At 37.2% G+C, this 27,264-nt stretch overlaps 1 protein-coding gene across 10 annotated transcripts in view; it reads left to right on the top strand.

Moving 5' to 3' along the window:
* Positions 1–27,264, top strand: part of LOC138832174 (ankyrin repeat domain-containing protein 26-like) — a 130,004-nt gene that overhangs the window by 83,204 nt on the left and 19,536 nt on the right. For 8 of the 10 annotated variants that reach the window (XM_070029696.1, XM_070029699.1, XM_070029697.1 and 5 more), the window contains 14 exons: positions 2,338–2,431; positions 3,527–3,555; positions 4,590–4,671; positions 5,802–5,845; positions 9,269–9,362; positions 10,494–10,522; positions 10,610–10,691; positions 11,557–11,600; positions 17,655–17,766; positions 18,767–18,795; positions 18,893–18,950; positions 20,096–20,124; positions 20,219–20,291; positions 23,659–23,738. In XM_070029696.1, the coding sequence (XP_069885797.1) occupies positions 2,338–2,431; positions 3,527–3,555; positions 4,590–4,671; positions 5,802–5,845; positions 9,269–9,362; positions 10,494–10,522; positions 10,610–10,691; positions 11,557–11,600; positions 17,655–17,766; positions 18,767–18,795; positions 18,893–18,950; positions 20,096–20,124; positions 20,219–20,291; positions 23,659–23,738 (879 nt within the window). The remainder of the gene's footprint in view (positions 1–2,337; positions 2,432–3,526; positions 3,556–4,589; positions 4,672–5,801; positions 5,846–9,268; positions 9,363–10,493; positions 10,523–10,609; positions 10,692–11,556; positions 11,601–17,654; positions 17,767–18,766; positions 18,796–18,892; positions 18,951–20,095; positions 20,125–20,218; positions 20,292–23,658; positions 23,739–27,264) is intronic. The other 2 variants (XR_011373527.1, XR_011373526.1) reach the window with 1 other exon arrangement.

Here is a 27,264-nt window from a genome sequence, read left to right as displayed (position 1 = left end):
AGTGGTACCCCCAAATCAACTGAAGTCTCAAACATATTAGAGTCTCCTGAGTCTTTCTTTTACCACTTCTGAAAATTTGGGGGTAAACCGTCATCATTCTGTTGTTTTGTTTTTTTAATGACTTTTTATTAAGATTAAGTGATTATATAAATTTCACAGTATTTTGGGATAGTAATACTTAGTTAAAATCACAAATACATGTTAACCCTCACATGGCAAATTGTCATTATCATGGTCTATAAAGTTTGTGAATTCTATGAGCTTTGACAATACAAATATTTCTTCCACATCGGGTGATATGTAAATTTCTTTCCTTTGGCTTAGTGTAAGCTGTTCCCTCTTTCCCTCTCAGTACCTCCCTCACATCTCTGAGTTTATTCTGTTTTAATGTCAGTGGCTTTTTGTACTATAAGCATGGAACAACATTAATTTCTTAGTCATGAATAATGAACAAACACAAAAAGTCTCTTGTATCTCCAAAACCGTGTATCTTATGTAAGACCTCATGTCCTAGGGGTACTCAGCAGAAATTATGAGAATTATTTTTTTTAATATGAGGATGATGATATGATGACTGTCAAGAAAAGAACAGTGAATATTTGAAAGAAAATACTGATTTCTAATTTGGAGTATGGTAAGAGTCAATAAACTTTCCAAGTTTACATAGAAAGATAGTGATTTAATGGATGAGGCCTTTCTGATAAAATAGAAAGGTTTAGATTTTGAATGAACTTCTATCATGGAGTATTTCCTCTAGTGCTACAGACTTAGACACTGAATATACCACAGGATGGTATATACAGTAGTGAAAAGACCAAGAAACAAGCAAGAGCCATCAATTATAGATGATCCATAGAACTTTGTATAAAGAAAAAAGGATGTGTACATGGAGACTATTCAAGGAGTCTGTAGTTAGAATGGGGACGGAGTGGAACTCTAGTCAGAGAAGCTATGACTCTGAGTGAGACTAGAGCTACCAGCTGAAGGGTGAGAAGGAGCTAGCCATGTGACCCTCTAAGTGGAGGAGTAGCTCTCTATAGAGAAGAGTGGGTTTCACAGCTGTAATCGCATAAGCTATTACTCTTACTTTTCAGAACAGGAAACAGGAAGTATGTCCTTCAGAATGATAGTCATTTGCACTTTGAAATGTGTAGGTCAAAATTTATAAATAAACTGGGTGCCTGTGGCTTATGCCTGTAATCCTAGCTACTCAGGAGGCTGAGATGGAGGATCACAGTTTGAACCAGTCATGGCCAGAAAGTCTATGAGACTCTTATCTCCAGGTAACCACCAAAAAACTAGTTGTGGAGCTGGTGCAAGTGGTAGAGCACCAGTTTTGAACAAAAAAGTTAAGAGACAGTGCCTACACCCTGAGTTCAATACCTAGTACTGGGGAAAAAAGTAACAATATATACCTAGCATATTACAGACACTTAATAAACAAGTACTCCTCTTCAAATTAGGATTGCTATATTTTTAAGAACCTCTCTCTCTCTGTCTCTGTCAGTCATGGGGCCAGAACTCTGGGCCTGGGCACTGTCCCTCAGCTTTTCAGCTCCAGGCTAGCGCTCTACCACTTTAGCCACAGCACCACTTCTAGCTTTTTCTGCTTATGTGGTGCTGAGGAATCGAACCCAGGGCCTCATGCATCCAAGACAAGCACTCTACCACTGAGCCACCTTCCCAGCTCAAGAACTTCTCTCTTAATAAAGACTTATAGGGAAAGAATTATACACTCATTCAAATATGTGCCTGTTAATACTGAAATATAACATGTAAAAAATGCTTTTATAATTCTCTGTCATGTTCAGCAATCATTTTCATTACCAATAAAAGTTTTACATGAACATTTACATTTTCTAAAATTAAATCAGATACTTCTACAAGTGTAATGCTAAATCTAAGGATGCTAATGTGAAATCTGATATGATAGTATACATCTACATTTGAACCCTAAAATAATTTATCTCATCATTAAGTGTTGTAAATGTCAATTCTAGGTTAGAGCCAATGAACCTTTAATGATTAGTGGAGTATTCAGATGTCAAAATGTTCTTCATTTCTTAGAGTGGAATACTTTAAAGTCAGTTTCTTGCTGAAATGTGCATTTTGTATTTTGGTGTGTTTTCTTTGGCCTTTGATGCATGACTTACAGCTATGTGAAGATAAAAGGCAGTCTTGCTCAAGAATACATGGGCAAAGTTTTCAATTCACAAACTTTTGTTTCATACAAGTAACATTTTCATGTTAGTCTGTTTTCAACTTAGACATTAAATATCTTCTTAAAGCAATTAGAAAATATATTTTCAGAAAACTGATTGATACTAATGTTCATAGAGCATCTCTGAGAGGGTTAGACCAAATCATGTGGCTCATGTAACTGGAGCTTCAGATCCAAAAGGAGAAAATAAGGTGAAAGGACCAGTAAGAGGTAAGACACATGATTTATAATCATGACACGTGACAGAATGGTGGTATGAAAATGACCCATGTATCAAGTGTCTAATGGTAGTTACCTATTAAATGTAGAGTTAGCATAAATGAAATTGCCATTAGTTATATTACTGATCCACATCTCAGACAACTGTCTATTGGGGTGCCAGAAGAGAGGGATTTAGAAATGAGCTTCATTATTACATTTTGGGATATTCTTTTTTTTTTTTTTGTCGGTTGTGGGGCTTGAACTCTGGGCCTGGGCGCTGTCCCTCAGCTCTTCAGCTCAAGGCGAGCGCTCTGCCACTTGAGCTACAGCGCCACTTCCGGTTTTCTGGTGGTTTATTGGAGATAGGAGTCTCACGGTCTCTCCTGCCCCGGCTGGCTTTGAACCGCGATCCTCAGATCTCAGCCTCCTGAGTAGCTAGGATTACAGGCGTGAGCCACCAGCGCCCGGCATCTTGGGATATTCTATTACCCAAGGAATATTAGGAAGAAAGAAAGAGGAGACAAATCCATGTAGTTTAATATAGTATAAATGATTCTGAAGTATTTCATTAAAATCAAATGCTCTTTTTGTCTCCTTCAATTTTGTCTCCTTTAAACTGTATATTTGCATTGGTATATGTGCTTCTTCTATTACAAGAATGTTCATTGGAAGCCTAATCTCATTTTGCATTTATTAACTTTAATATTAATTAAATCTATATTCTTATTTTTCTTCATTGTGTTTCTTCATTGTCTTTCCTTACTAGAAAAATGCACACAAGGCCTGGGAATGTAGCTTAGTGGTAGAGTGTTGCCTTGTATGCATGAAGCCCTGGATTTGATTCTTCAGTACCACATAAACAGAAAAATCTGGAAGTGGTGCTGTGGCTCAAGTGGTAGAGTGCTAGCCTTGAGCAAAAGAAGTTCAGGGACAATGCCTAGGCCCTGAGTTCAAGACTCAGGACTGGCAAAAAAATGCACACAAAACAAGTAACCTACTAATCCCTATTATAAAATCATAATCAATTCAGAGCTAATCATTGGGTGTCTGTTGTATGGTATGAGTGCTACATACAATTGACTACTTATCTTTTTTTATTTTTAGAATCTCCCAAGTTCCATCTTTCCATGAAAGTAAGAGTTTAAAATTTTTTTTTATTCTGGGGCTGGGAAGGTGGCTCAGTGGTAGAGCGCTTGCCTTGCATGCATGAGGCCCTGGGTTCGATTCCCCAGCACCACATAAGCAAAAAAAAAAGACAAAAAGCCGGAAGTGGCGCTGTGGCTCAAGTGGTAGAGCGCTAGCCTTGAGCTGAAGAGCTGAGGGACAGCGCCCAGGCCCAGAGTTCAGGCCCCATGACCGGACCCAAAAAACAAAATTTTTTTTATTCTGGGCTGGGAATGTGGTTCAGTGGTGGAGTGTTTACCTAGCATGCATGAAGCCCTGAGTTTGATTCCTCAGTGCCACATATGTTAGAGTAAATTAGACTTTGCCAGAAAACCGTGCAGACATCCAGGTATAAAGAACAAAGAAAAGGTTTATTGCCAGTAAAGGGACTTGGCAACACCCCTTCCCCCAAGAGAGGAGTGAGAAGAAATGCTGGCTATTGTCTCAGGTGACCTATTTAACCTACTGAGGCTAGGAGGGCCTAGAAGAGGCTAGGAGGCAGAGACCCTGGTGTGGATGTGATGGACAGGATCCTTATCATGGTGGAGTAGGATTTATGGCTGCTGCCCAAGGAGTAGATAAGGGGCCCTGCAGCTGCCCAGACCTGAAGGTCACTCTAAGGGTCACTCTTGTTTCTTTATGTGGTGGTAGCTGCCCGAGAGGAGTGCCATCTCAAGGCAAAGGAGGGTTGGAGGCTGATTATTGACTGCCTTTACTAAATGGGCCTAGTGTTGCCTAGGAAGGGAGCATGCTAAGCTGTGGAGAGGGGAAGGAGCATGCTAAGCTATGGGAAGGGAAATCATTGGGATAACAACATAGAAAAAGTTGGAAGTGGCGCTTTGGTTCAGGTAGTAGAGTGCTAGCCTTGAACAAAAGAAGCTCAGGAACAGTGCCCAGGCCCTGATTCACAAGTCCAGGAGTGGCAAAAAAGAAATTATTCTGAGTCATTTTAACTTTATATAGTATGATAAATGCAATAATTACTAAATATCTCATTTCATAGCCCATTCAGCCTGTCCCTGAAAAGAAAAATGGCATTCCAGCAAAGGCACTAGTGAAGGAGGTTGTGCAAATACTCCAACCAGGTAAATTTTGCTCAACTTAACTTTACAATAGGTCAGCTGAAACTCAGTTGTTTCTGCTTTTATGTCTTACTAGCCCAAATATCCTATTTTGATACTACTCTACATGTTGGGAATTCCCAAAGGTTAATTATGGAAATCTATTGTGATGTAGGTGATGTGTACCCAAGATCTCTATCACTTCGTTTTGGAGACAAGGGATTTTTGAGTCTCAGATTTTAGGACTCTTGGAAATTTATCAAGATGCTTCATTTTTCACCAGAAATTATAGAATATCACATGATATGTGTTTGCTTTTTTCCATCCTCTAGAATGGACATTTCATTTTATTGAAGATTTTCACTCACATGCTAATTAATGCAAGCTCAGCATCAAAAGTTATATGATAAAATGGAATAATCTTGCTCGTTCTTATTCTTCCTCCCTTTTTCTTTCCTTCTTTCCTTCCTTCCTTCCTTCCTTCCTTCCTTCCTTCCTTCCTTCCTTCCTTCCTTCCTTCCTTCCTTCTGTTCCTTTCTTTCTTTTTTTGCTTTTGTGCCTGTCTTGGTCCTCAAACTCAGGGCCTGAACACTGTCCCTGAGCTTTTTTGTTCAAGGCTAGTAGCTTTCCTGCCTAGGCTGGCTTTATATTATGATCCTCAGATCTCAGTCTCCCGAGTAGCTAGGATTGCAGGTATGAGTCACCAGCTCCTTCCTCTTCCTTTTTGCCTTTTCTTATTATTATTTGTATTATGTGTGTTGACTAAATCTAGGGCTCTACCTGTTAACTATATGTTCCATTGATCATCAAATCCTGGTCATTTTTTTCCTATTTTTTCAAAGAGCTTGGAAGATACAAGAAATGCATATTCTAAACCAAATACCTAAATGAGGTACTTCAAGCCAGGACAATATTCAACAGGAAAAGAACAGAGTAAACCACCACATCATCAATTAATGATTAGAAACACTTATGTGTAGAATAATTTATGAAATAATATGCATTTTCATGAGCATTTTATCAGCACATTTGTTGTACAAAAGAGGTTTCTTGCACACCAACATGAAGTGCACCCTGATTTGTCTCATACATGCATATAAAGTTCAGAGTCATAATTGTCCTCATTAATGTATCTGTTACTATGTCTACCCTAGGTCTGAAAGAAGAGGAAGATAAAGAATCACCCTGGAATACCAAGGTTTGTCTGTTGTTTTGTATATTTTTGAGTAATTTTTAAATGTAGAAGGGGCAAATTTACTTTATTTTCCCTATTAGCATGTACCTACAAAAATTATTTCTCACCTTTTTACATCCATAATTGATACAGTGATTCTCTCTTCACTATGTGTAGTACTGCTATGTACCTATGTGTAGTACTGCTATGGTGATCTGTAGTGTTCACTGAATGAAGTCATTTTAACAGAGCACAGAAAGCACACTCAGAAGTCATGACGAGTCAGCTTGGGTTCTGAAGTCAAGGCTATGTGAAAACAAAGTAACTTTTAGTGGTGTTGTGGCTCAAGTGGAAGAGCACTCACCTTGAGCTGAAGAGTTGAGGGAGAGCACCCAAGCCCAGAGTTCAAGTCCCACGACCGACAAAAGACAAACAAACAAAAAGTAACTTTTAAAGTCAACCTAGAGAATGGTTTTATATATACACACACATATATATACACATACATATTTCTCTGTTTGTATATTACATATGCATGCATGTGTGTATTCTGATATATATATAGATATATATATATATGGATGTGCAAAAGTCCTAATGTCATTCAGAACATTTCACTGTGAAGTTTTATGTGTATATGTGAAGATGATGATAGAACCTGAAAAATTATTTCTAATTTGATAACTATTGCATCAGATATTTCATTTGCAGTATATCTGAATCAGATATTTCACTAGTAGGAAAAGCATGAGGAATTGTAAATGTATGTGTGGATAATAACAATTTGGTTTTCTATTTTTTTAATTGCTTTATTTGCCAGTAGGGTCTATAGCCGGAGGCTTGCCATTGTTTTGGCTGGCACTTTTCCACTGAAATCATACCTCCACTCATCACAGTGTTTTTTTTTTAATTAAAAAAATTTTATTGTAAAGATACTATACAGAGGGTTACAGTTACATGAGTGAGGTAATGAGTACACTTCCTCTTGAACATTGTTACCCCCTCCATTGTTTTCCCCCTATCATCCCTTCCCTCCCTACCTTCCCCGAGGTTCTTTTTTTTTTTTTTGATTGTCATCACAGTGTTTTAATGACCAGAAACACTTTATGAAATAAAGCTCATGGTATTGAGATGTCTTGGCAGCACATACTAGTTGTATGATCAATATCATACCCTAAAACACTCTGTCAGGCCTGCTTTGCCTTCTTAGAAGTGTCACCAGCTTTCAGTATTCTGTCTTCATATATGCATACTAAGTAAATTAGTAATATTCAGCCCTACTTACCCTCCCCTTTTCCACTAGTAATTTTGCTGAAACAGAGTTTGTTTTACTTTCCTCTCATTCTTTTTTTTTCTTCTTGTTATTTTATTTGTGAACATACTGTACAGAGGGGTTACAATTACATGGGCAAGATAATGCATACATTTCTTACCAAGCATTGCAGCCTCCTCCTTTGTTTACCCTTCACCTCCCTTCCCAGCCTCCCCCCTCCCCCCCACCCAATCCCCCCCCCCCACTGACATTGTAAAGCTCCTTTTTGACATGACAATTTGTACTTCTCATTGTTGCAACAGGTCCACCTGAATCCTTAAATTACTTGTTTTTCCCCATCTCCTCCATAAGTTATACTGACATCAAATATATTGAAAGCGGGGTTATACTGTGGGGGAGGGACATACAAAGCAACAAAGAGATAATCTTATAAATGTGTTAGAAACACATGCATGAAAGAAAAAAACATTAAAATACATATCTAAGGGTTCATTTTCCTGACATCACATTATCTGACTTTTTCCGCTTGACTCATACATATAATTGTTCTAGAGTATCACCTTGGTACCTTGAATCTGCACATATTGTATTTCAGTAAGATTACCCACTTAGCCTGGCGCCGTGGCTCACGCCTGTAATTCTAGCTACTCAGGAGGCTGAGATTTGAGGATCACGGTTCAGAGCCAGCCAGGGCAGAAAAGTCAGTGAGACTAGAAAACCGGAAGTGGCACTGTGGCTCAAGCGGTAGTGCACTCGCCTTGAGCTGAAGAGCGCAGACAGTGCCCAAGCCCAGAGTTCAAGCCCCATGACCGACAAAAAAATAAATAAAGACTACCCACTCTACCACTCTCTTTCCCAGCACCCGTTGTGTCCACTATTGTTCAGCAGCATTCAATGAGATTTCCAGTGCAGCCTTCATCCACAGGCACCATATACTCAACCATTATTCACTCTGTTGCATTTACTTTTCTTCTCCCCCAGTGTCTTGCTCCCCTAAATAGTCACATCATTACAGTTATGTAGATATATGTAAATATACATGTATATCCATATATACATACATGAACATAGGTATGGATAGATATGTGTGAGCATATATATTTATATTTAACCTGGATTCCAAAAGTGAGTAAGCGATGCAATTTTTTTGGCTTTATATGCAGGGCCTTCCAACTGGACATGATAACCTCTGTCTCCATCCATATCCTGAAAGAGACATAATCTCATTTTTATTTTATGGCTCTGGAACATCCTATAGTTTCTCTTTCCATTCTTTGATAGCATTTAGGGCTTCCTTGACTGTAGTATCAGAAGCATGATGATACTGGTTACTTTTTATTGCAAGGTGAACGCTACTGGAGAACAGGACAAGGCTCAGCCTGTAAGGAGGGAATACTTGATGCAGAGTGCCGCCCCCAAAGCAGATAAAGTCTCAAACATTCCATGAGCTCCCAAGTCTCTCACTGAGTACCTCTAAAACTCGAGCGCTGGGGTTGGGGGGAGGAATCCTACATCCTTTTTAAATATTTGTGGCCTTCTGTAATATATTTATGGGACAATTTTAACCTCTTTGTAGGAGTAGTGAACAAAAACAAAAACAAAAAATCCCTCTTGGAAGCTTTCCATGTGTATAAATGTAAGGCAAAAGGATACAGGAGTATCAAATGATAAGAAATTAGGAGAGCTATTTCTTTTTTTCTTTTTTTTCTTTTTTTTTCTGCTGGTCATGGGGCTTGAACTCTGGGCCTGGGTGCTGTCCCTCAGTTCTTCAGCTCAAGGCGAGCGCTCTACCACTTAAGTCACAGCACCACTTCTAGCTTTTTCTGCTTATGTGGTGCGGAGGAATTGAACCCAGGGCCTCATGCATATAAGGCAAGTGCTCTACCACTGAGACACCTTCCCAGCGCAGGAAAGCTATTTTTTAACTATAAGGACTAAAATAAATAAATAAATAAATAGAGAGAGAGAGAGAGAGAGAGAGAGAGAGAGAGAGAGAGAGAGAGAGAGAGAGAGAGAGAGAGAGAGAGAGAAGAGAGAGAGACTATGAACTTGGGTTTCATGCAAGTGATATTTACAGTGAAGTTTAATTGCTGTAAAGGTAGGCTATTTAGAGGTCTTCTAAAAGTGATGGGAAAATATGTTTGCCCTAAACTAATTGATATTTATTTTCACAGGCTATCTCTGAGTATCTTGGATCAAATAGTGTGACTCATTTAACTGAGGCTGCAGATCCAAGAACAGAAAGTGTGATGAAAGGACCAGTGAGAAGTAAGACATGTTCCATAAACATGACATCATAAAAATGATCATGTATCAATTGTCCAGTGGTAGTTACCTAATAATTGTGGAGTGAGAAAGTTAAATGGTTGTCAGTCGTATAGCTGGTCAAGCTTCAGAAAGGTTCCTCTGAGAGTGTCAGAAGAAAAACATTCCAAAAAGGAGTTGTTATTAATTTTAGAATAATTCTATTATCAAAAGCATATTAGCAAGCTGGGAAGGTGGCTCAGTGGTAGAGCGCTTGCCTTGCATGCCTGAGGCACTGGGTTCGATTCATCAGCACCACTTAAGCAAAAAGAAAAAAGCTAGTAGTGGTGCTGTGGCTCAAGTGGTAGAGTGCTAGCCTTGAGCTGAAGAGCTGAGGGACAGCGCCCAGGCCCAGAGTTCAGGCCCCACGGCCAGACCCAAAAAAAACAAAACAACAACAACAAAAAAAACATATTAGCAAATAAATGAGAAGACACAAATCTATGTAGTTTGGGGACATGAATACTTCTGAAGTATTTTATTAATGATGTATATTGTTTTATTCTATAGCAGGTTTATGTGAAGTATGGTCTCATTTGAGGTCAATTTTTCTTTATTAATCTGTATATTTACATTGTTATACGTTCCTTTCTGTTACAGTAATGTTTATTGGAAGCATAATCTCACATTGAATATACTCCAGTGTTAATTCTAAATATGTCTTTTCTTATTGTATTGTGTTATGTATCTGTCCTGGACACAAAACAAGTAAACCAGCAGGACACAGGCGGCTCACACTTGTAACCCTAGCTACTCAGGAGGTTCAGATCTGAAGATTGCTATTTCCAGTCAATCCAGGCAGGAAAGTCCATGAGACTCTTGTCTCCAATTAAATAACAGAAAAGCCAGAAGTGGAATTGTGGTTCAAGAGGTAGTGTGCTAGCCTTGAACTTCTTTTGCTCAGTGCCCAGGCCTCATACACCACCATCACCACTACCAATACCACCAACAACAATCAAGGAAACTACGAATTCCCATGGCAAAGCCTAAAACAATTATTTTAGAGCTAATCACAGTGTTTCAGTTGTATCATAACTGCATAAATATAGTGGAGTTTTTCCACATATAATTTATTACTTACCTCTCTGGTTTTAGAATCTACCAGGATGCATTCTTCCAAGAAGGTAAAATTTTTAATATTTTTATCTACAGTTATTTGTTATTCATATAGTATAAAATTTTCATTAATTATTGAATATCTCATTTTATAGTCCATAATGCCTCCCACAGAAAAGAAAGTTGGTGTTCCACATAAAACAATAGCAAAGAAGGCTGTACAAACACTCCAATCAGGTACATTTTGCTCAATCAAAATTTACAAGATATAAGATGATCATTAATTATTTCATTTTTCATAAGAAATTATGCAATTGCACGTGAAAATATCACATGATGTGTGCTTGCTTTCTTCCACCCTCTAGAATTAACATTGTATTTATTTATGTAAGATTTCCAGTGACTCAGAGAGAAGTTAATGCAAGCTCTAAATTAATTATCTTAAGCTAATCTTTTGCTTGCCCCCTTTTCCTTCATTCTTTTTCTTCTTTTTACTTTTAGCTTGGTCTTCTTAGTCCAATTATTTGTAGTGGTTGAACCTAGGGAGTATCATGTTAACTACATGTTCTGTTGGTCATCAAAATCTCAGCCATTTTTTCCTTTTTGTTTTTAATTGGTCATGGGGCTTGAACTCTGGGCCTGGGCTCTGTCTCTCAGCTCTTCTGGTTTTCTGGTGATTTATTGGAGATAAGAGTCTCACGGTCTTTCCTGCCCAGGCTGGCTTTGAAGCACAATCCTCATTATCTCAGCCTCCTGAGTGGCTAGGATTACAGGTGTGAGCCACCGATGCCCAGCCTTTTTCATTTTTTTAGACCTTGGTAGATACAAGAAATGATACATACCTAAGTGAGATACCTCCACACAGAATGGTGGCTCAACAGGAAAAGAAAAGTAAATGCGCACACCATCCACATTTAATGAGTAGAAACAACTATTGGATTTGATTAATTGATGAAGTAAACAGCATTTTACAAAGAAGGTTTATTAGCACACATTAGTTGTACAAAGGATGTTTCAAGTACACAAACATAAAATGCACCCAATCCATCTTGCACATGCATTTAAAATTTAATTCATTTATTTATGATTATGTCCATATTAGGTTTGAAAGAAGAAAACAATGAAGAAGCACCCTGGAATATCAAGGTTTGTCTGTTGTTTTATTGTTTTGTATATATTAATCAAACAATATGTAATTTCATGTGATTTTATCACCTAGCATTTGCCTACAAAGATGATTTCTTTACCTCTTTTGCTCTATAATTACTAAAGTAATTATCTTCTAAACGTGTTACTGATGTATAGTACTGCTATGGTGATCTGTAGTCTTCATTCATTTTATTTTATTTTATTTTATTTTTTTGTCGGTTGTGGGGCCTGAACTCTGGGCCTGGGTGCTGTCCCTCAGCTCTTCAGCTCAAGGCTAGCACTCTACCACTTGAGCCACAGTGCCATTTCTGGCTTTTTCTGCTTATGTGGTGCTGAGGAATCGAACCCAGGGCCTGATGCATGCAAGGCAAGCACTCTATCACCGAGTCACCTTCCCAGCCCCTAGTCTTCATTCATTTTAATAGAGCACAGAAAGCTTACACTTAGATGGTACAAGGAATCAGCTAGGGTTCTGAAATCAAGTCTATATAAAAATGAAAAACCTTTCCAAGTCAACCTAGAGAATGTTGGATAGATAGATAGATAGATAGATAGATAGATAGATGATAGATAGATAGATAGATAGATAGATAGATAGATAGATATACATTGGATATCTATCTATATATAGATATATCTATATAGAGATTATATGTCCTCGGTGTGTGTTGTATATGTGTATGAGTGTGTATATATTTTGACATATATGGATGTATAAATCCTAAAAAAAATAGTTGAAAGTTTTCACTTTGATGTATTGTAGCTTTATTGGTGAAGCTGATGGCAGAACTGGAAAATATTTTTCTATTTGCACTGTCATCTGTATATCTGTATCAGACATTTCGTGAATAGTAAAAGCATGAGTAAATATGTTTATGTTTTAGAATAATTTGGTTTACTAGTGTTTCATTTATTTATTCATTTATTTTCCAGTACTAGAGTTTGATGTCAAAGCCTGTGCTTGCTTGGCAGGCACTATTCCACTTCAAATCATTCTTCAGTCCTCTAGTGTTTTAAGGCTCAGAAACCATTTTTGAAGTAAAGTGCATTAGTATTATTGTGGTTTAGTAGCACACATTAGCACATGTCTTTGTGACCTTCCCGCGCAAGCATGCTGTGCACCCTGAGTAACACCACAGCTTCACAGAACAGTTTCAACTGTTTTCAGTGTTGTATATATGTACGTATGTATGTATGTATATACACTTAGTACACTAGTCCTATTTGGCCCCGCTTACCTTCCCTTTCCATGAGTACTTTTGCTTATTTTACTTTCCCCTTGTTCCTTTCTTTTAATTGTTTCCTAGAGTATCACCCTGGTATCTTAAATCAGCACATCTTGTGTGTTTATGATAATACCTACTCTATTGATAGCTATCCTAACACCCCTTATTATTGTTTGACAGCATAAGATGAATTCTGATGCAGTCTTCATCCATAGATACAATATATTTCCACATTATTCACTTTGTAGCATTTTCTTTTCCTTTCCCCCAGCACATCACTCCCCTTAACAGTCAGATCATCACAATTATGTTTTTGTATATACGTATATAGATGTATATACTCATATATTATATATATAAATATATAAAATTTATATAATGTATAAATATGGATATAAATATATACTTACATATAAATATATAACTTTATGTTATATATACTTTATATAATATATAAAATATAGCTAATGTATATATTTATATGTAAATATGCAAGTATACTTACATATAATGTATACATATGCATAAACATATATGTATCATATGTATTCATATAGAACTATATAGATATAAATGTGTGTAGGTAAATATTAGATTGTACATCTAAATAAATAAATATGTATATGTATACATCTAAAGAAATATATATGGACATTTTCTTGAATATATGTGTCATGTAAGTCTGGATTCCATAAGTGTGCAACAGCACTCAATGTTTAGCTTGATACAATTTATGTGTATATTTATACACATGTTTATCATATTATGTATTATACACATTATAAATTGCATCCATATATTATATATATAGAAAATGCATCTTTATAGATATATAATCTGATACATTTATATAATTATATGTATAATATGTGTACATCTATATAAATATATATGAACATTTCAATGGATATATATATATAATATTTCAATCTGGATTAAGTGAGCAACAGCATTTAATGTTTAGCTTTATCACCATGGCTTATCTGGCTCAACATGATGATCTTCAGCTTTATCCCACTTTCTGAAAATAATATGTTTTCTTTTTTGTTATTATTATTATTATTGTGAAAATACCATACAGAGGGGTTACATGGGCAAGATAATGAGTACATTTCTTATCAAGCATTGTTGTCTCCTCCTTTGTTTCCCCTTCCCATCCCTTCCCATCCCTTCCCATCTCCCCCTGCCAAAGTTGTAAAGTTCGTTTTTTGACATAACGATTTGTACATCTCATTGTTGCAATGGGTCCACCCATAGCCCTATTTAAACTATTTGTTTTTTCCCTTATGCTCCCTAAATTATACCAGCAGGGGTTATACTGTTGGGGAGGGACTTACAAAGCAACAAATAAATCATCTTATAAATATGTTAGAAACAATTGCATGAAAGCAAAAACATTTGAATCCTTATCTTGGGATTCATTTCACCTAACATCAACTTATCTGGCCTTTTCTGCTTGTCTCAAACATATACTAGTTATTGCAAATAAGGGAAACCATGGGACCTATGTTTCTTTGGGCCTGGATTACTTCACTTAATATAATTTTTTCCAAGTCTTTCCATTTCCTAACAAATGGGGCAATGTCATTCTTTCTGATGGAGAATTCCATTGTGTATATATACCACATTTTCTAGATCCATTCATCTACTGAGGGGCATCTGGGTTGGTTCCATATCATAGCTATGGTAAATAATGCTGCAATAATGTGCTGGTAGCTTTAGTATGGTCTTGTTTGTGATCTTTTGGGTAAATGCCCAAAAGTGGGATTGCTGGGTCATAGGGGAGCTCTATGTGGAGTCTTTTGAGGAACCTCCACACTTCTTTCCCAAGTGGTTGAACAAGTTTACATTCTCACCAACAATGCAGTAAGGTTCCCTTCTGTCCACATCCCCTCCATCATCTGTTGTTATTACAGTTCTTGATTATAGGCATTCTAACTGGGGTGAGGTGGTATCTCAATGTTGTTTTGATTTGCATTTCTTTTATGGCTAGAGAGGTTGAGCATTTCTTCATGTGTCTATTGGCCATCCTTCTTTCCTCTTCAGAGAAGTTTCTCTTTTAAGTCTTTAGCCCACTTACTTATTGGGCTGTTGTTTCTGTGAGGATTTGTTGATGGGGGATTTAATTTCTTGAGTTCCAGGTATATTTTAGATATGAGACCCTTGTCTGTTGTATGGTTAGTGAAGATCTTCTCCCAGTCATGGGCTTTCTATTGATCTTGCGAGCTATGTCCTTTGCCATGCAGAAGCTCTGCAATTTCATGCAATCCCATTTGTCCAACCTTTCTAATCAGTTTTCTTTATGGCTATGGAACATTTCACAGTATATATGTATCATCTTTTTTTCTATCATTAAGGCTATCATGACTGTAGTATCATAAGCACGATGATGCTAATTACCTATTAGTCTAAGGTTACCACTATTGATAGAGTTGGGCGGGACTTGTAGATTGGTACTTCCAAAGTATATAAAATCTGAAACCCTTTAAAGTCTCCTGTATCTCTCAATTAGTACCTACAAATATTTTTTGGGAAAGGGGAAATCATATATACTGTTTAAATACTAGTGGTTTTCTGCACAATATATATGTAAGAATTTTAACCTCTTACATAGAGGTAATGATCAAATATTTCTTGACATATTTGTATGATATGCTAAGGAAACCTCCAAGCTTTGGTGATTCATACTTGTAATCTTAGCTACTTAAGAACCTGAGATCTGAGGAAAAGGTTAAGCCAGCCCAGATAAAAAGAAGCCCTTCAAAGTCTTATATCTAACTAATCATCCAAAAATCCATAAGTGGAACTGTTGAGTAAAAAAGCTAAGAGACATCACTCAGGCTTTGAGTTCAAGCCCCAGTAGTGGCACACACACACACACACACACACACACACACACACACACACACACACACACACACACACACACACACACACACACACACACACACACACACAGGAAACACAGAAGCTTCTTGGAAACTTAAAGTGCATTCAATTATAAGACAAAATAACCTATGAGTATTCTGTGACAGGAAATTAAAAGAGATTTTTTTTAAATATAAGGATTATGAAATGCATGTGTAATAAAGGACATAGAGACTTCTAATTTGGAGTATGGTAAGGGTCAGAAGATTATGTGGATGCATACAATGAGGAGATCGTGGTTAGTAGGTGTGGCCTTCCTGGTGAGATCTAACTATTTAGTCTTTGAAGAAAATTCCATCATGGAATATATCCTCTATTGCCATGGACTTAGACACTGACTATATCTCATGATCATCTATGAAAAGACCAAAAATCAAAGAAGCAATCATCATTTATAAATCACCCATGGAACTTTGTATAAAGAAGAGATGTTCAGTTAGAGAGTTTGCAGTTAGTATGGGGACGGGGTGGAACTCTGCAGTGAGAGAAGCTGTGACTCTGGGTGAGACTAGAGCTGCCAGCTGAAGGGCGAGGAGGAGCTAGGCACGTGACCATTCAGGTGGAGGAGCGGCCTGCAGAGAGAGCCCCGCTTCCATGATGTGGCGCTCACCATGTGGAATGAACAGGAAGCAGGAAGTATGGTCCTCATAACCACAGCCCTCTGCATTTTATAATGTAGGCAAAAATGTTCAAATAACGGCCCAGCACTTGTCAGACACTGTTATTCCTCCCCTCTACTTTGGGGCTTGCTGAACTTTTAAGGATTTCTCTCTAAATGGGGAAACTCCTGCAGGGAAAGAGTTATTCACTATTTCAAACATATGCCTACTATCATTGAAATATAATGAGGAAATGTTTTCATAGTGCTTTGTCATTATAAACAAGAAGTTTAGAAGTTTTACAAAAAATAGATTGTGTGTGTGTGTGTGTGTGTGTGTGTGTGTGTGTGTGCATGTGTTTACCAGCGTGCATGCTGGTCCTGCTGCTTGAACTCAGGGCTTGGGCAGTAGTCCTGAGCTTTTGTAGTCAAAGCTAGTGTTCTACCACTTGAGCCACAGCTCCACTTCCAGTTTTTTGTGGTTAACTAGAGATAAGAGTCTCATGGACTTTCCTACCTGGGCTGTCTTCAAACCACGATCCTCATCTGAGTTGCTAGAATAGCATGAGCCACTGATATCTGGCCAAAAAAAAAAAACATTTTTAAGGCCCTTTTTATATTAAATAAAATACTTCCACAGGGTTTTATTTAAAATCAACAAGACATATTTGAAATCTATTTTGATGGAACATGTCACATTTTAGCCTTACAATAATTTCTTTCATACTAAGTGATGTAAATGATTAATGTTGTGTTTTATCAAGTGAACTTTCTTTTTCTTTTTTCTTTTTTTTTTTTTTTGTCAGTCGTGGGCCTGAACTCTGGGCCTGGGTGCTGTCCCTTAGCTCTTCAGCTCAAGGCTAACCTCTACCACTTGAGCCACAGCGCCACTTCTGGCTTTTTCTGTTTGTGGTACTAAGAAATCAAACCTAAGGCCTCATGCATGCAAGGCAAGCACTCTACCACTGAGCCACCTTCCCAGCCCTCAAGTGAACTTTTAACAACTTGCCAGATACACAGATGTTAAAATGTTCTCTTTATCTCCTGGGCAATGCAAAGCAGAGAGAGAGATCCCGAAGTCAGCTCCTTATTGAAATAGGCATTTTGTATTTTGGTGTTTCCTCTGCTCTTCCATGCCTGGTTTATAGTCAATGGCTGTGTAAAGATAAAAGGCAGACTTGTTCAAGAAAGCATGTGTGAGGTTCTAGAGCTTTGATTTTGCACAAGTCTAATTGCTTTCAAGGTAGGACATTTAGGTATCTTCTTACAGTAACTGGAAAATATTTCTGCCCAAAACAGATTGATAATTATTTTCAAAACATCTCTGCAAGTCTTGGCCCAAATCATGTAGCTCTTGTACCCGGGGCTGGAGATCCAAAAAGAGATAATATGGTGAAAGGATCAGTGAAAGGTAAGATGAATGTTTCATAACCATGACACATGACAGAATAATTGCATGAAAATGACTCACATATCAACTGCCAGTAGTAATTACCTATTAAATGTAGACTGAAGAAAAGGGAAGTTAAATGTCATCGGCTGCATAACTGATTAAGTTTCAAGCAAGGTTCTATTGAGTGGGAACAGAGAAGGAGTTCCATTATGAGTTATAGTTTGGGGTACCCTAACCTTCAAAAATATTAGTACATAAGAAAGAGGAGAAAAATCTACTTAGGCTAGTGTCATAAGTAATTCTGATCTGTTTCATTAAGGATATATGCTGTTTTATTTTATACAGGCTTTGATATGAAATATGCTCTCATAGTTGTGACTTCTATTATCTGAGGTCAATTTTGTTTCCTCCAGTTTATGTATTCATACTGGCATATGTTCCTTTTCTTTTGCAGTAAATTTGTGTGTGTATGTGTGTGTGTGTGTGTGTGTGTGTGTGTGTGTGTGTGTGTGTGTATGTGTGTGTAGGGGCTTGAATTCAGGGCTGGAGAGCTGTCCTTTAGCTTTTTGCTCAAGGCTGGCACTCTACCTCTTGAGTCACAGTGCCACTTCTGGCTTATTCTGAGTAGTGTATTGGAGATAAAAGTCTCACAGACTTTTCTGCCTGGTCTGGCTTCGAACTGTGATCCTCGTATCTCAGCCTCCTAAGCAACTAGGATTACTGGCATTAGTCACCTGTACCTGACCATTGCCAAAATGTTTATTGGAAGAAAAATATTATTTTGTGTATGCTAACTTAAATGTCAATAAAAATCTACCTTCTTTTTCCTTTTTTTACATTGTGTATCTGTACAGAAAATAGGGACATAAAACAAGCAAACTACAAATTACCATTACAAAAAACTAATAATTTCAGAGCTAATCATGGGGCTTTAGAAACATACTAATTTAGGTGCACAAATGTAGTTTCGTGTGGACTTATTTGTATATCATTAATTACTTATCTCTGTGAATTTTAGAATCTCCCAAGATGCTTTCATCCATGAAGGTAAAAGCTTTATTATTTTCCCCCTTGGGTCATTTGTACTTCATATAGTATGATAGATGCAATAACTACTGAATATTTCATTTCATTGCCGGTCCAGAAAGATGCTATTCCACCTAAAGCATTAGCAAAGAAGGATGTACAAATGCTCCAATCAGGTAAATGTTACAGCACACATTACTTTTTAAAAGAAGGGCCTAAAAATATTTGCTTTCTAATTTCTTCATTTCTCTATTTTAATCTCTAATTTGTGTAAAGGGCTTAACATAACTAATGTATGTACCATCCTAGATGTTCAAAGGACAGATATGTACAGGCAAAATCCAACTTTATAATATGTGAGCTGAACGTTAGTTTACTCTTATATCTTGTCACCTGCATTTTTCATTTTGGAGGTGCTACATATATTTGGAAGTCCTGGGGGTTCATTATGAAAATGTTCTTATTTCAAAGATCAGCTACTCAGGAAGTGTGTACAAGAGATTTTCTTGCCCTCAAGAATTAATGGCTGCCTTGGGCGACAGCATACTTCATTGTGTTTCCTGCAAGATATTCAGTCAGTTCAGTAGTTGCATAACATCATGGACTAATCTTCCCTCTACAAAATGATTTTACAAGAAAGGACTGATGTGTCAACTATGCTGTGGAAATTACTTATATTATGCATAATAAAGAAACAGAAGTGAAATTTTTATTAGTTGGGTGATCATAGCCAAGGGCCCACTGAAAATGTTAGTAAAGAAGCTTTTTAAAAAAGAAAAAAAAAGAGTTTCAACTAGGTACTAGTGGCTCATGCCTCTAATCCTAGCTACTCAGGAGATTTGAGGATTGCAGTTAGAAGCCAGCCTAGATGGGGAAGATAAGCTTATCTCAAATTAACCAGCAAAAATCTGGAAATAGGGGCTGGGAAGGTCGCTCAGTGGTAGAGCGCTTGCCTTGCATGCATGAGGCCCTGGGTTCGATTCCTCAGCACCACATAAGCAAATAGAACAAAGCCGGAAGTGGTGCTGTGGCACAAGTGGTAGAGTGCTAGCCTTGAGCTGAAAAGCTGAGGGACAGCGCCCAGGCCCAGAGGTTCAGGCCCCACGACCAGACCGAAAAACAAAAAAAAATCTGGAAATAGGTGTGGTTCAAGTGGTAGCATGCCAACCCTAAGGGGGAACAGCCAAACAAACTAAAAATTCTCCAACCAAAAATAAAAACTACTCATTTCCCAAACTAACCATATGCACTGTATATGAATATATGGCTAAATTTGTCATACTTACATATAATTGATTGCATGTCTCTGGGTTTTTTTTAGAATCAGCTAATAAATACCATCATGTACAGGTAATACCTGGAAGATGTTTAACCTTTATTAGTAACTTCATGTTTTATGAAATAGACAATAAATATTGAATACCTTGTTTCAAAATACACACAGCCAATCATTGAAAAGAAAGGTTCTACTACAACCAAGGCCAATACAAAGCAGGATAAAGAATTATTCAAATCAGGTAAATTTTGCAGTAGATTACTTCAGAATTACTTAAAAATATTTGAGATGATCATCAGCTTCTCATTCCAATTCCCTTGTATACCCAAAATTTGATTTGCATAAACAATGATAATTCCAATTTGCATATCTACACATGTTAGAGATTCCCAGAGAATACCTGTGAAAATCCTAAGTATTTGCAGTGTTTAAACATAATTATTACAGAGCTGGGCATAGTGGCATACATGAACCAGAATGTTTTGGAAAGCAGATCCCAGAAGACTAGCATTCTGGTGTCATGTTGAGCAAGTTTCTACATCTTAAAAAAAAAAAAAGTCAGAAAATCAAATTATATTCCATTCACATACCAAGTCTATTGATTTTCTGCACAAAGTACATGTTTGCTTGTTTGCTTTTTTTGAGCCTGGAGCTTCAATTCAGGGCCTGCGCACTGTCTCTGAGCTTTTTATTTTTATTTATTTATTTTGTCGGTCGTGGGGGTTGAACGCTTTGCTTGGGCTCTGTCCCTGTGCTCTTCAGCTCAAGGCGAGCACTCTACCGCTTGAGCCACAGCACCACTTCCTGTCTCCTCAAGGTTAGCCTTCTACCACTTGAGCCACAGCTCCAAGTCCAGCTTTCTGGTGGTTAATTGGAGATAAGAATCTGAAGGACTTTCGTGCCCTAGCTGGCTTTGAACCTGGATCCTTAGATCTCAGCCTTTGAGTAGCTAGAATTACAGGTGTGAGCCACTGGCACCTGGCAGCATATTTATTTTTTGTACCATTTAATTCAGTGTCCTTTAGTTTTCATGTGATGAATTTGCTGGCAGCAAATACCATAATAAGTATGTTATAATGATGATATAATATATAATGTAATAAAATATAATATCACTTAGGTTAACATAATATGCCATAACCAAGAACGTATTCCTATAGATTGAAATTCTATTTAATAGAATATTATGTTATCTTCCAGAATAATTACTCCAAAATTAAATCCAGTGTTATTTACCCATAAGTATGACTTCTTTACTGTCATTTTCTTTTATCATCCTCCTCTACCATTACTTTTGCCTCCTCCTTTTCTTCCTCCTCCTCTTTCTCCTCTTCCTCCTTCTCCTTCATCCTTTCATATGCTGTGGGAATTATATGGAAGTTCTTGCTTTTGCTAATTTGTGCTCTGTGCTCTACTGGTCAGTTCCACCCACAACCACAATCAGTATGGGTAGAGCTGAGAAGCCAAACATTTAAAACAAAACACACAAGTTCTTTTGTCAAGATTAGAAGATGAGAAGCAGAATTGACAAAGATTTTAAAATCAGGGCACTTAAACAGGACAGGGGGTACTACTCTTTCCTATTTTATCCCTTTCGTCCATTATTGAGCAGAATCTAGTTCTCCAGTCATCCAGATTTGTACAATTATTTAATAAACTAATATTTATTTATATTAGAGCTCTGAGACTGTTATGTCTTAAATATTTCTTTCAGTATTCTTAATTTCAGACTTCCATCCTCTTTGTATTGCACTGTTGCAGTCTACTAAATTATCTTTCTACATTTATTCATATTTTTATCATAGTCATTCCTTTACCACATTTACAGTGTTCTATCTCCATTGCAAGTGTTAATGTGACTCATTGTTTAACACATCAACATCCAAACACCTAAGCATCTTGCAATTTCATAAGACTTTTATAGTTATAGCTCTCATCTTTACCCTTTCCTCTGCCCATTTTTGTGCCATTACTGAATTATGATGATACCACTCTCACCAATTTCTATTAGTTTGATGGATTGATATGGATCCAATGTAACACTTCTCACCTCTTGCTTTACTGCCTGTAAAGCTCGCAACCTTTCTTCCCCTTACTTGTCTAATGTTACTATTTAAGTATCAGTTCAAGTACCACCTTGAGAAAAGCCATCTTAGACATGCTTCGTTTACTTTTAAAACCCAAATGCCAGCTAGGTGTTGGTGGCTGCCCAGGAGGCTGAGATCAAAGCATCACAGTTCAAAGCCAGCCCAGACAGAAAGTCTGTGAGACTCTTATCTCCAATTAACCACCAGAAAGCCAGAAGTGGAGTTGTGGCTCAAGTGGCAGAGTGCTATCCTTGAGGGAAAGAAAAACTTAGGAACAAAGCCCAGCCCCTGAATTCAAGTCCTAGGACAAGCACAAAACAAACAAACAAAAACCCACCCAAGTTTCTAGAAGTTAGCAGGAAATCAGTAAATAAGGATTGAGTTTAATAAAGTAAGTAAGGATTGAGTTTAATAAGTAAGGACTGATTCTTCAATGATCATTAAAACATTGTCTTCTCCAGAAAGGTGAGAGTTAGACACATGGAAAGTAATTGGAAAGTAATACAGAGTTACAGTTAGAAAATATGAAAGTTACAGTTAGAAAATAAAGTATTAACGTTTCTTCTATTAGAGAGACTACTATTCCTTTCAAAAACAGAACAGTGGAGGAGGGGACAAAGGGTGAAAAAAATGCAGCAGTAATACTCACTAGACACTATGTTCAAAATGAACTACACACCTTGTGGGGGAGATGTGTCCGGAGGGATAAACGGAGAGAGCAAGGGATGAGGTGACACTGTTCAAAAAGAAATGTACTGCCAGGCATCAGTGGCTCAGCCTGTAATTGTAGCTACTCAGGAAGCTGAGATCTGAGGATCGCAGTTCAAAGCCAGCCTGGGCAGGAAAGTCAGTGAGACTTTCAATTAACCACTCAGAAAACCAGAAGTGGCTCTGTGGCTCACCTTAAGCTGAAGAACTCAAGGACAGCACCCAGGCTCAGAGTTCAAGCCCCACAACTGACAAAAAGAAAAAAGAAATGTACTCATTGCCTGACTTATATAACTGTGTATCACCTTTATGGTAACAAAAAAAAAAATGCCATAAGCCAGGAAGGCTACACAGAACAAACTGAGTCTTCAAAGAAAGAAGATCTTTAACACAACAGTGCACATGTTAGACAGAGAGTACAGTGTCCATAGATAAAGGTGAATGACAAAACATTGGTCTCTTAAATGTTCAACAATATGGTGAGGTGTTCAAAAGTTACTATTGTAGAGAGTTGTTTAACATGTAGACTTAGGTGTCTGTGCTGTTTCAAATGTTTATTTCTTATGTTTTTTTCATATATGTTGAATGGATGAATTTGTGGATGAATCTTTGTAATATTTACATGCTTTGAACCTTGTGATACTGTCTTTTCATGAGATTTAGAAGTACTTTGCAGAGAAGCAAAAGATTGAACCTCATTTAAATGACCAGTTGGATAGTAAAAATAAATTATATTATTACTGTTAGTAAATTTTTATAAAGTTTCACCTTGTATCAAACTTTCCACATGGTTTATTTTAATTAAATTTATAGATTTGTCAGCAGACTTAGAATTAAGAGTGACACTAGAGAAAAGTGGAAAAAGGTTTGATAGTGAAAATAATCACACACAGGTATGTAAAAAACTTCAATTTCAATATCTAGTTTAATCTTATTGTCTTTGTTTTAGTACTTACATAGGCCAAGCAAAATTTCAACTAGCCTTTTAGGATTAATAGACCATCATTTCATACTTAATGTTTAATTTTACAACTATTTTAGATAGTTACAAGACTTAAAGTATTCCTATATCTTATAATAACAGCTATTTTTTTTCTCATGGAATTGTGATACAAGTTTTTTTTTCCTGAATATTTTCAGAATGTTGTATGATCACCTTAAATGATAAAGAAGGTAAAATCAAAATGACTCTTAGGATTAAGTGGTTAAATTACGAATACTGTAACAGTAATGGCCACTGAGTTGTATTCATGATAAAGAATGATCACTGCTCATGCCTCAAAATTTGAGTTTCATATTAACACTTGGTAATGTCAGTGCTTTGTGCTGTAATTCAACTAGTGGTCTTTAATTGACTTCAGTGTTTACATTAACGAAGAGACTAGTGTTGTAAAGTTAACACTTCATTATCATTTTAAGAAATTGAGAAGTCAGGTGCACTTGTAATTCTAGCTACAGGAGGCTGAGATCTGAGGATTGTGGTTCAAAGCCAGCCTGGGCAGAAAAGTCCATGAGATTCTTGTCTCCATTAAACTACCTATAAAGCCAGAAGTAGAACTTTGGGTCAAGTGGTAGAAAGCTAGCCTTGAACCAAAAGAAGCTCAAAGACAGAACCCAGGCCTTGAGTTAAAGCCCACAACCATTCACCCTCACCAAAAAGAAATTGATGGCTTCCTGAAAGGGAACAATACCAACAATAACTAACATTCATTTTGCAGTCGGAAATTAGTAAATATTAGCAAACCACTTGTACCATTGCTTTTGCCAATGTTAGGGTATAAAGCACATTAACATAGTATATAAGTTGAATAAAAATAGAGGAATTTATTTTCCTTTCTAGTTGGTGCTAGTTAATTTTGGCTCTCAAAAAATAAAAGTTTATCTACTCTCCAGTTACTGGGTCTTAGAAAAAAATGACTTAAATTCATTGTAAATGCTCACTATTTGAGATAGGATGAGGTAAAATCTTTTTATATGAGGAAGTCTTTGCAAAGATATTAAAAATCATGGGGTTGGGAAGTGGCTCAGTGGTAGAGTGCTTGCCTTACATTCATGGGGCCCTGGGTTCTATTCCTCAGCACCACATAAGCAGAAAAAGCCGGAAGTGACACTGTGGCTCAACTGGTAGATTGCTAGCCTTGAGCTGAAGAGCTGAGGGACAGCGCCCAGGACTGACCAAAAAATAAATAAATAAATAAAAATCATTTAATTCACTGTTTGGAAAATTAGCACAATGAATTAAGAATTAAGTTCAGTCTAAACAAAGTGAAAATTGAAGTTTCTAGATCATGCTTTCATTCTAGAGTAAGGTAAATTACTTTTCATGTTTCACTTATGATTTAGTGATTTGAGAGAAGCGAAACATTAACAGTAAACTTGAGTAATTTTCTAAATTTTTTCACCTATGATCTGATTCTTGAAGGATGAAATGATTTTGCAGATATGCATCCTTAACAAAATTTACTATCCTATCTCAAAAAAGGGCTTCATGAACCAGAAATTAATAAGAGTTGCAATTATTTGATATTTGTACATTCAGGACTTCCTTAAGTGGAAGAGTATGTGAAAGTGCTGATTAGCATTACAAGGGACAGGAGAGCAGAAAAGTAACTAAACCTCATCAGAAATATGTTAGAGCAGGGATCATGTGAAGCATTCTGTCTTTCTGTTATTCTTTTTTGTTATAAACCGGGAAACTAATTTACCATGATGCATCTGAACTTGTGAACCAAAGAAGTTGCTTAAAATATACAACAGATTGTAGGAAAAAAGAGTCCTATAGCTTATTAAATATTTTTCATAGTGTAAAGCCCTCATTTAGTTAAACCAACAAAGGAAATTTAAGGGAAAAGAACCAATGAGTGTGGAGAGATATAAAAATATATCTAGGCCAGGTGCCAGGGGCTTATTCCTACAAAATCTTAGCTACTCAGAAGGCTGAGATCTGAGGATCAAAGCTTAAAGCCAGCTATAGCACTAAATCCATGAGACTCTTTATCTCTAATTAACCACCAAAAAATGATCTCTAATTAATCCACCAAAGTGGAATTGTGGCTCAAGTGGTAGAGTGCTAGCTAGCTTTGAGCAAGAAAGCTAAGGGACAACACCTAGGCCTGAGTTCAAGCCCCAGGACCAGAAATATAAACAGATAGACAGACAGATATAGATATGTACACATACATATATAAAATAGTAATATATTTACTTATATATTATTTATGTAATAATATAAGAGTTTCATGGGCTGGGTGCCAGTGGCTCAAGCCTGTAATCTTAGCTACTCAGGAGGCTGAGATCTGAGTATCATAGTTCAAAGACAGTCTGGGCAGGAAAGCCCATGGGACTCTTATCTCCAATTAACCACTCAAGAACTGGAAGTGGCATTGTGGCTCAAGGTGATAGAGCACAGTCTTGGGAAGTGCCCAAGCCCCAAGTTCAAGCCCTATGGCCAACCAAAAGAAAAAAAAGAGTTTCATGGAAGCCATGTGCTGGTGGCTCATGCCTGTAATCCTAACTACTCTGGAAACTGAGATCTGAGGATCATGGTACAGAGCCACCAGAGGAGGAAAGTCTGTGAGATTCTTATCTCCAATTAACCACCAGAAAACTAGAAGTAGTGCTTGGCTCAAAGTAGTAGACCACCAGCCTTGAGCAAAAGAGCTCAGGGACAATGCCTAGGCTCGGAGTTCAAGCTCCACAAGCAACAAGAAAAAAAATGTTTCATGTACTTCCCTGCTCAGGCTGACTTTGAACCTTGATTCTCAGATCTTAGCCTCTTAAGTAGTGAGGATTACAGTCATGAGCCACCAGTGTCCCAGGTTCAGTTTGTAAAGGGTTTTTTTGTTTGTTGGTTGGTTTAAATCAAATGTTGGACACGATCTCATTTTCCAGAAAAGAAAGACCTCAGCAGTTTCATTCTGCTCTTCCTCTTATGGCAAATTTGGTTCATGCATTTCAGTGAGCATGTTTCTTCCTCCTCCTCCTCCTCTTCTTCATCTTCTTCCTCCTCTTCCTCCTCTTTTTCTTTCTCCTCTTCTTCCTCCTCTTCTTTGTCCTCTTCCTCCTCTTCTTCCTCTTCTTCTTCCTCTTCTTTTTCTTCCTCTTCTTCTTCTTCCTTCTCCTCTTCCTCCTCTTCTTCCTCTTCCTCCTCCTCTTCTTTTTCTCCTCCATCTTCCTCCTCCTCCTTCTATTATCTTAACACCCAAATGAAAAAAATTGTAAAAGGCAATTGGGGAATAGCTTAGTGCAGAAATGGGAAGTCTTGCTTTTCGTTACTAGAGACTCACAATGTCACATTCTCTAAATCTGGCTGTTTAGTTTAAAATCCAGGGAGTAAAGATGAAAGAGGATATATTTCTATTTTTTTTATTTGTTTGCTGGTGCCTAGGTCTGAACTTAGGCCCTCTGACTTTTCTGCCC

Source organism: Dipodomys merriami, unplaced genomic scaffold (assembly GCF_024711535.1).
Source record: "Dipodomys merriami isolate MVZ:Mamm:240054 unplaced genomic scaffold, mDipMer1.0.p SCAF_2, whole genome shotgun sequence".
In the NCBI taxonomy this organism is placed as follows: Eukaryota; Metazoa; Chordata; class Mammalia; order Rodentia; family Heteromyidae; genus Dipodomys; species Dipodomys merriami.
Note: the sequence above shows the minus strand (reverse complement) of the source record. Positions and strands in the feature narration are given on the sequence as shown.